The 10,000-nt window shown below is 49.4% G+C and overlaps 2 protein-coding genes across 6 annotated transcripts in view; one reads left to right on the top strand and one right to left on the bottom strand.

Moving 5' to 3' along the window:
* LOC126572269 (mucin-5AC) overlaps positions 1 to 10,000 on the bottom strand; it is a 122,266-nt gene that overhangs the window by 30,638 nt on the left and 81,628 nt on the right. For all 5 annotated transcript variants that reach the window (XM_050231451.1, XM_050231452.1, XM_050231450.1 and 2 more), the window contains 2 exons: positions 5,428 to 5,623; positions 1,794 to 1,986 (listed from right to left, as the gene is read on the bottom strand). In XM_050231451.1, the coding sequence (XP_050087408.1) occupies positions 1,794 to 1,986; positions 5,428 to 5,623 (389 nt within the window). The remainder of the gene's footprint in view (positions 1 to 1,793; positions 1,987 to 5,427; positions 5,624 to 10,000) is intronic.
* LOC126572287 (uncharacterized) lies at positions 403 to 1,266 on the top strand. Its single transcript, XM_050231482.1, has 2 exons — positions 403 to 757; positions 831 to 1,266. The coding sequence occupies exons 1-2, from the start codon at positions 443 to 445 to the stop codon at positions 873 to 875; spliced, it is 360 nt and encodes a 119-aa protein (XP_050087439.1). The 5' UTR covers positions 403 to 442; the 3' UTR covers positions 876 to 1,266.

Here is a 10,000-nt window from a genome sequence, read left to right as displayed (position 1 = left end):
CACGAAGTATCATATAAATCATAACCGAAGCCTAAAATGAAGCCACCGGCATGCGTTCTCCTGCTAACTGCGTGTTTTGTACGCGCAGATTGAAGAACATTGAATTGAGGCAAATGAAGTGATAAGAGTTGCAGCAACAGCAGCGGCAGCGCGCGGCCTTATGACTTATGCCACACGCCTAAAATGAGAGTTGTGTAAATGTGGTATTGGCCTTAGAGAGGGAGTGCGAGGACACTGCCATTAAAATACCCAGAGAGCTCTCTTGCGTTCGTTTTAACACAAAGTTAGAATCAACTAGGTCCAAAGGAGAGCGAGAGAGCAACGCTTGATTGGCTTATCATTGGGTAGGCAGCGCAATCTCATCGGTCCTACTGCTGAACTCAATCAGTTTGTTGCGAATCGTCTTCCGAGAAGGTATAGCAGTGCTAATAACGTAACGAACATGGCCAAGGGCTTGTTACTGGCAGTGGTGGTGGGTTGTTTGTGCATTTGTGGTCTGTTGGAAGCTGCCCCACAGTTTGGGCAGATGGTGGAAATCGGAACGGAGATCGATTCCATCCCGGTTACCACCGAAGAACCGTCTACGACGACGGATCCGTACGCGAAACTTGCTGCGGCCTACACCTTCAAAACTCCTACGCAGGGCAAGATCTCGTATTCGGCCGGTGTGCACCGGTTCGAGATCGGACCGAACGAGGATCCGGAAAAGCGTTTGTTGCAGGAGTACCGTGACAAGTTTGAGCTGCGACTGCCATCGGTAAGTTTTTCGATCAATTATTGCGATCCAGTTTCGTTTTAACAGCCCTGTCTGGGTGTCCTTCTATTCACAGACCACCACCAGATACCCGAAGGGCCCACCATGTATTTACTGTTGATCAGGAAGAACGGATAATGACAGTCAATGCAATTTCTATTGCAAAACGGTATTCTGTAAAACGCTTGGAAGAAATAAAAGTTTTAGCCTTGCGAAGCTCTAGCATCACAACGGATCTTTGTGGATGAATCATGACAACCAGGGAATGGTAATCACACGCTGTCGAACGACCGGGAATCCCAGGCGATCCAGTTGGATTGATTGTGGCACAACAAACAAGCAGAAGCCAAGTGGAAGGTTATCGCCAACCATTTGCAGCTGATGTCGTTTGCCGTTCGCTTTGCGCGTCGTCGTGGAGCTTCGCAAATCTCGTGCTCGTGCTCAATAAGTTGCAAACGAACTCACTAGCACTAGAGTGATTTGTAGTAAATCATTTTAAATTTGCAATCACACGCGAACTTGGTTCTTGTTCATCGTTAATTGCTATTGCCGGTAGCGTGCACAAATGGTTTCGAACTGCACTAAGCTTTGCGTGTCCGTCGGCTATCTCATTAATTCTTCTCGATTTGTGGCCTCCCGACCCGAGCCAGTTTGCTGCCAGGCGTTTCCATTGGCCATTCTGTTGCCGTTTGTTTCGCTTCGTTCCTTTTTGGTGCGTTCCCAGGATGCACATAATTTCCCCGCGAACCACACCTTTGGGAGTTGCGGAAAACTATATCATTCCGGTACCATTCGCAACAGGAAAGATAGAGCAAGAGCGAGAGAGTCTGGATTGTGCTGCAATGAAGCTTTGGAGTTTATTGAAAGACAAAGACTCTCTCTCTGTCGCTTTTTTCTAGACGGAAGATTGCGAGTTTATAATTAAAAGAAGAAAAAAAACGTAACTAAAGACGATGAAAGACCAAAAACTTGGTATACAGCGTTTCAGCCTGGTTTGCCGGATGCATTCGCTACATGGCGTGAGAGTTTAACGACTTACCGGGCAGTCGGGCCATCCCTCGGAGTACCGCATCGTGCACGGCACTGATGCCGATGCCAAGCTTGTTTCGGCCACCGTCGAGACTTCCGCCTCCGGCATCATTCGGTCCAGCGGATCCTTGCAGCTTGGGTGGACTGGAACATGGAAGACTTGCGTAGCGTTGCGGCATCGCGTTGGGTGGACGTGTCTTTGGCTGCGAACGAAACCAGTAAAATGTGCCCGAAGGGCGAGTTGATTAGTTAAATTGCATGAAGCAGATGGAATTGGGTTATGGAATCGTGGACCGGAAGATGGAACTTGTATCTTGTTATAGTAGACCGTTTGGTGACAGGAGTAAGGGGAAAGTTGCTCGAATCTTGGTTCCAATCGAAAACTATTTACAAATTCATTCATCAAATGCACGGTAGCTTACACTGAAGCTGAATTGAAACGAATCCCACAGCCCCCCAAAGAAGCTTAAAATGTAATCCTCAACATTAAACAGCATTCAAAAAGCGGAATGGCGGCGGAACTGAAACGCTACGGAAATTGGAAAAGATAAATACAGCATTGAGAGCTGTCCTTTTGCAGACCAGAGCAGGAGACCGAAAAAAAACCCTCAAACGATGGCGAGCGAATGGAATGGAGCGATTTTTCTATCTGGCAAAATACATTTTCCTCCACCATCGGTTCGCATCTCGTTTCCAGACGATGTAGCGGATCAAACGGATAGGAAACGATCTCTTATTACTCGATAATACGTCTGATAAATATCTTTTCGCCTTCGCCTATTGGTACGCCGGGACGCGGCGAACGTTCGCGTTCGCAGATTTCCTTCCATTTATTATCACGCTTGCACGAATAAAGTAAACAGAACTATCCATTCCCCCCCGCAAAGCCAGAGGCAAATATCCTCGACGGATGCACGGACGAAGGGAGAATGAAAACAGAAAGTAGAAAGAGTCTCTCCACTGAATGGACGAGCTACGTCCCTCCAGGGGCAAGCAATCATTTGTTTCTTCGCATGTAACAGGCCCCTTGGTTCCTTTGGGCGAGAGTGGAGCGACGTTGGCATGATGGTTGCAGGACGAAACGAAATATCAAGATGAAAAAATAACACTTCCAGTACGGGCGTCGAATGCGACCGACCGACGAAATTTAACATTTCGTATCGTTGTCGATTTCGGCCAGATTTTAGTTTGCGTACCACCAACAACACGGACCACCCTACAGACCACTACCAAGGAAGCAAAGAAGCGAGTAAGCTGGCGCGGTTCCGGATGCCGACGACCAAACTGCGCGGACTGCGGGCGAGATTATGTTGTGGAAGGAGAAATTACATTTTTATGTGATTTATGCTTCCGTTGGCTCCACAACCCGGCAGGACCAGAACCGGGCAGCTTCCTTGGAAATAAATTGTGTCACAGTAAGCGGCAGCAGCAGCCGGTGGTCCCTCGCCGGAAGTCCACCAGCCAAGCCGACCACGAGGATAGCGATGCGAAACGGCGACAGAACGTCCCTTTTGGGCGGAGGTAAACACCATTTCCTCCCGGAATTTCGGGTGTTCTGGTCCTCCGGGAACATTTATGTGTAGCGGAGCAGAAGGAAGAATCAAATGTGTGCTCCCTAAACGGTGGTTGCGGGCGGGCGAGCGCTCATCACTCTGGCACTTTGGCTAAACTACCCGTTCCTTATGTATTGCCGGGCCCTTTAACGAAGCCATTCCGTATAGATAGTGGAAGGATAGGCAAGAATATGCAGTCTATGGGGCTAGCAAACAAGATAGCGCTTCTAGATATTTGTTTCTTATTACAGCAGAAGTGATTGCTAGTTAAATACAGGAATGAGTTTTTAAATTAAACTCCAAGACTTATGACCATAAACTGTTACTGAAGACTGACCTACTGCGTTTGTTTTTCGTGGAAGTTTTTTCGCATTTTCTAGCTTATCGTAGTACACCTAGAACGAAACTGTCATTGCGTGTCAGCAGCGCGCGCACACCTCGGCTCGACACAGAAGCTGGTCAAATTGATACAAATCCTTAACCCTGCCACTCTCTCTCTCTCTTACACAGAGACAAACACACCAAGTTTCAGCTTCAAGGCTTTCCGGTTAGTGACAGAAGGGTAAACGGTACTCATTTACCATGGAGCATAATTTATTCATTCCGCATACAACATAGATATTCCATTTGTTCGGCCCACCATTCCGGGGGCCGATGGCTTTTGTTAACCAGCTTTGGCCAAGGTGTGGTAAGCGAAGAACGCAAGGCCTCCTGCCGTCGCCGAAGGCCTAGGTCAATGAGTGGAGCACTGTTTGAGCGCAAAGAAAATCATCCCATGCGCCACGTGCCCTCTGGCATCCGAATCATCATCATCATCATCATTTTGATGAGAAGCTTGGCACCGGTCCATACACACGCGTGCCAGTGTGTGTTTGAGCTTACCGAACCAAATATATCAATAATTCACACTCGAATACGTGGCGAACCAGGCGTCTCCATTCGCATCCCAGAGTCAGATCTTGCCAGCACTCCTTTCGTTGCTCCTCTCGACGACAAAAGCTAAGCCCGAACGAGGAAAGTGATACGTTGAGAACGTTGTAGGCCAGCAAAACCCAGGGACTGCGGACACGGCCACATCAATCAACTGAGATGTGTATTTCGGTTGGAGAGTGCTTTGGCCACACGGCTGTATACAGACAGATAAGTGATACTAGTTCTTTTTTTTCTCTCTCGTATCCTTTTTCCTAGGCCCCGGGACCTTCAAGCATCGAGAGTGGTGGTGCAGAACACACCGCACCGTGCAAATGATGCGAAACGGAAAGGAAAATTGTGTTTCCAAATAACGGAACGAAAAGGCCGAACCGAGAAAGCTTGGTCCCGAAAATAACTCATCACGAGCGTTCAAAGGGGGCAGGGGTTGTTGTGTCCGGAGTGAGCTGCTTAACACGCGCTCTCGTTAAACTAACAACAGCAGGGCAGCATTCGGCAGTTGGGCAGTTGATTGGAAGTGACACAAGTTTCACACTTTCGGTCCTGGTGGTCCTGTGACCTCCCCGGGGCGGGCTCGAAGCGATAATCCATCGTAGGCCTGACAGTCGTCGAACCGGGCGTACTTTTAGGCCTAGGGGGCTCAGAAACCGAGAACGGTCCGATGGAGCAATGAAAGTTAATGTTATTGAGAGGCAAGCCGGCCGATTGGTGCCTACGTTATGCTCGGGCGAATTGCTGGATCCGCCGGCTCCGTGGAACGAAAAAAGTGTTAATAAACTCTGTCCGGTGGGATATTTTTAATCTAACGCCAACGACAGTGATATGGAGAAGGAACAACAACGGTAGGATTTCGGGAGGATTAAACTAGGGCAGCCAGTTAATGAAACGATTTGAGTGACAGCCATTGAACTGGATTAGGTGTCTGGCTGGCAGTGCAGAAGGTCAGTGCTCTAAGTCTATAATAGGATGTTGTATTTTTGGAGTTCTAAAGTCGAGAACTGAGCAAATGGTATTAATAAACTGCTTGTAAACGTGTCGAAAATACGGCTCCACGTCCGATCGAGAACTTGATTGACCGTAAAAAAGTGGAAGAATCCACTGATTCGTACAAGAACACGGGATCCTGTCAAGTGCTTTGTCGCCTTACTCGACGGTACTCACCAGTGTCGTTTGGGTTGGACTTTTCGTAATGATGGTTTCCTCCCGAGAGGACGGCGGTTTGTTGTCGCTCGAATTGTCACTCTCCATGCCGATGCTGATCGCGTCCGAGGTGCGGCTGGACTGGTGGCTGCTGCGCCACTCCGTTTGACCATTTTCCGACGTCTGCCTTCGCTTGGGTGAGGTCGTGGGCGAAATCCTGTAAAAGAACGGAACGAGCGAAACGACCAGAGTAAGTATGAGTTGGGTTTCATTTTTTTTTTTGGGAAGAAAAGACACTCCGACGGATGGACGGGCGGGCGGGACACGTGATCGCGCGTAATCGAATTCCAAGGGTTCCACGTAAACGAATCACAACTCGCGGCGTTCGAAAAGCTCTCAGGGTTTGAAGTGCATCTTCGGGAGTAGCGGGACGGAAGTTGTTGACATCCAGAATGGTAACAGTGCGGCGCGCGTCCGTTGCCACACGCGGTCCACCCATTGAGGTATCCATCCACAGACGTAGCCTATAATAAGTCTCCGTGTCTTGATTGTACACACAGGACACTTTGCTTCGAGATGGCACGAGAAACAGTAATGGCACCGTGCTGGAGTGTCAGATAAATCAGCAGATCTTGGCTGGCTGGCTGGCTGGCTGGCTGGCAGACGGCACACGGTGCCACGTTGGCAGCATGCAGCCCAAGTTCTTCTGTATTTGTGCATTCGTTCAACCAGCAGCTCGCCCAGGAGTCCTTTCTTTCCCCTTCTTTCTTTTGCTCAATGATTTCTCTTTGTGTCTGGCTGGCTGGCTAGCCGGGAAAAGGGGGGAGCAGAACAGAAGGAAAAGATGAAAAGGAAAGGGAAGGGTACCGGTGTCTGGATGCAACTGTGGTCACAGACCTGTGGCGCAGCAGTCTGCGTGTCTAGGCGTCCGACGAATCCCAGGGCCAGACACGTGGCGAGACTGCATTTCATTTCCAGCCAAGACGCGATGCGACGCGACGCTACGATTGCAAAGTGAGGCAGGTCGGTCGCAAGAAGACAAAAACCGAGCGACAAGATGATACCGGACGACACATACACACTGCACACTGTGCAAGCGCACGGCGTAATGTTCAAAGAGTTTCCGCAGACGGCGCAGGTTTTGAAACGGTCCAAGGGCCCCCCCGGTGTCGAAAATCATGCTGATGCTACTGCTCACAGTTTGTCAATGATTAAACGGTTCCGATAACGTACTGCACTCGCGTTCGGGCAGAGCTTACGAGGTGAGAAGATGGCATTCAAGTTGAATGTCTCTTCGGATTTTGAGAAAAAACTGGCAAGCTAGTGCGCACTTGGAGAGGACTGTAGTGAAGTGCCATTACATTATGCATCGGCATCGACGTCATGGGAGGAAGATATACTTTATGATCTCTTAAGTAATTGGCTGTTTCATAAATGGAGATACTGTTGAGTGATGCGCCTCGAAATGAATGGATTATCCTCATGGGAATCGTTGGCTTGTTTGTGGAATTGGTGGAGACAAATAATAAAATACACCAGACGGTAAGCAGGGCACCCTTTTTGGGAGTCGTTTTCACTCCATTTCAGTCGAAATCAATGTCCCTTGGAATGGCAAAACTTTATCACGCATCTCTCGTCTCTCTCTCTCTATTGGACAAGGATATCATTATCCTCTGGAGGAGGAAAAAAATAACTTGAATCATTCGGATCTCTCCGGAAAGTAAGTGACGGTAGACATCTGACTTCTGGTTTCTGGTGAACTGCTTCTTTCTCAACTTTTATCGATAACCTCGGAGCCGGTAGCAGACCATTTCGCGGGCATTTCAATAGCACACGCAACTACTCGGAAGCTCTCCCCGCGGGGCGCGGCTAGTTTACGATAAGCTTATCGTAGCTGGATAGTTTTTATCGTGGATAAGTAGATAAAAATAGCTCCCGGAGCGCTGAAGCATGCCAGTAAATTGGTTGAAGCAAAAATCCGACAAAGTTTACCCTTTCGGGGTGCTCGTATTCTCGGCCAGGGACACTCACAGCGAGCGGGCCACGATATGCAAACACACTCGGCCGTAGATTCATGGATATTTCATCCTCGGGAAAAGAATACTAGTCGGAGGAAAATCAAGAAAACGGTTCAACAGGATTAGGAAAGAAAAGTTTTGGCAGCTTTTCCGTTCCTCGGGCGATGCTGTGTGTGCAGAAAGAAGACGAAGATGTTATCATGCAGCTGGATGGAAAAGCAAAAGAAAAGCAAAATGCTCAGAAAGATGTTTGTCCAGGAACCGTGATTGGTCGTTCCGAAAAGGTAGCATTTTCTGCTTTTGCTCCGTTCTTATCGTAGTCTGAAGTTGAAAATTCAAATCTGAGGATCTGCAATCTCTTGAGGTAGGTTGGAATGTAGAGCAAATCGTAAAACTTCATCATATCCGGTAGAGACCGAGTAGCTCACTCACTGAAAGCTAATATATGTTCTTTGAATGTGATTGAATCAATTACAAGGATCAACATCGGTCCAGGCTGTGAGTGGTATTCCTTTCGGTTCGGTAGCGAAATCAGGCCACCATCGAGTACCAATCCGGGTGCTGACCTTAAACGCAGAGAACGAAGCTTAACGGAGACTGCTTGACTTAAGGACCTTAAACTCTACTCTTCAAGCACCTCTGGAGTTCGAGATAATGGTGGTGCTGCTGCTGCCACCGCCAATCAAGAAGTTTTCGAGTTTGGCCAAATACAAAACACTTCAAATTGATCGTCCTTCGAATTGTGACGTGGGGTTGGGTTTAGCCCCCCTTGGGTGGCCGAAAACAACAAATCAATCAAATCCAATCGAAACTTTATCCCCTCCCCTCCGCTAAATCATGGTGGAATGGATGGATTTTCCCGCAAAAAATAACAACAACACCAACGCCAACGGAAGCGAGCCAGGAATTAAGCTCGGCCAATTGGCTTGGCACCCGGAGCGGCAGGTTAATAAATTTTAAAGGATTGCCGATCGGACCGGCAGTGAGTCCTCCGGACGGCGCACCGGATGCAGCAGGATGAGCGGCGAGAAACGGAGAAGAAAGCACGGGAGAGAGAAATTCACAAACACAATTATCGATCAACCTGGTAATAATCCAAGCAGCCGAGAGCCCATTCTGAGCCCATTCTGAGCCGTTTATTCCACCCAAAAGAGCAGCACTTTGGCCGCTGGCAGAGCCCCATCATGCTGCCAAGGATTATGGCAAGCAACTGGGCCAGCGATAAGGCCGCCGCCGACGACACGGCGGAGAATATTGTGCTCCTACTAACCGAGAGACAGAGAGACAGAGAGCAAACTTATGGCTGCCACAACAACAGGCAAATGCGGATGAATTGCGATAATAAGGAAGGACGGCAACCGGCAGTGTTCCGAGGAAAACACGGAAACGGAAAGATTCGCTCCGGGAGTTTGCATTGTGTCGTTGTGCATATTTTTTGGCAAACATCGTGCGGTCGGTAGACACACTCCAACAGCCTTTTCATTCTTGGTTTGCGACAGCGTCGGGGGAGCGGGTGGTCGTGGTAAATAGGCGAAAAGTTCAACAACCGAGCACCAGCGATCCGGGCCGGGATTAAGGGCGGGGATGCATTTTTAATCCATTCGTCGTATGCATCCGTCGACGATGTCTGGGATGCAGCAGCACCGTGATTTCTGCCGAGAAGCTGCGCTCCTGCGCTTTGACAGACGGGTGTCGCCTTTAGGCGGATAGATGGCCGCGAAGGGGAGGTGGGTTGCGTTGATCCTGGGCGATGTGATTCCCTGGGGCGCCTTTTACGCCTTGAACCCTGACGCCGGCTGCTTTCTTCAATCTGTTGAGCCGCGGTTGTAGTTCAACAAACCACGTCTCCGCCGGGAATTGCATCGTATTGGTGCAAAACGGAGGCTTTACGACTCGTCTACACACATACAGAGACAGCCCCCAAGGATGACTGTTACGCGGGCGAGCGAGCGAGCGAGCGGAAATGAAAATTGGATCCGGTTTATGTAGCAAAGCATGGCTTCAGCCAGCGGTGCAGCCGGGACGTGACTCGCGAAGCGATGCACGAAAGGAAAATGGGATTTAAATGTCATGGGCACATGGGGATTAGAGGCGCATAGGTAGGTTGTGTTACGGTGCATTATACCCAATAAGCCAGCTATAGACACTTTAGAATGATTCCCTTTTTCATTTCCTTATCATAACATTGTCGGCCAACAGCCAACGTCGTGGCATCGACCATTTGGTATACCTGGGACCCGGGGGCGTGGAAGACCACTTCCCCCCGGGGGGGCCTCCGGTTGGAAAAGGTTGAAAAGATCAAATATTCAATGTTCCCTTCGCCACGCCGCCGACAGCGTGGCCGCCTGTACGGTGGCGAGAGATGGTGAAAATGTCATGTCAGCCCCCGCCAGGAACACCAGACACACGCTACTAGTCTATCCCGTTGTCGCTTATGTGCATTCGCGCGAGACTCGGTGCGAGCTATTGCCTGACTGCTTGCCAGGCCCCGGGGCAATAAGCAGCAGCCAGCCAGCCAGCCAGACAGCCTATTTTCGATCATCTGGTTCCGTTGCGCCACTGTTTGCTTGGTGCCT

Source organism: Anopheles aquasalis, chromosome 2, assembly GCF_943734665.1.
Source record: "Anopheles aquasalis chromosome 2, idAnoAquaMG_Q_19, whole genome shotgun sequence".
Lineage (NCBI taxonomy): Eukaryota > Metazoa > Arthropoda > Insecta > Diptera > Culicidae > Anopheles > Anopheles aquasalis.
The sequence above is the reverse complement of the archived record's forward strand: the minus strand, read 5'-3'. Positions and strand labels throughout refer to the sequence as shown.

What these genes read in the sequence shown, in the direction of transcription:
- LOC126572287 (XM_050231482.1), top strand. Translation starts at nt 443, where the DNA reads ATGGCCAAGGGCTTGTTACTGGCAGTGGTGGTGGGTTGTTTGTGCATT. An exon ending in TTGAGCTGCGACTGCCATCG is followed by an intron (nt 758 to 830) that starts GTAAGTTTTTCG and finishes TTCTATTCACAG; the next exon opens with ACCACCACCAGATACCCGAA.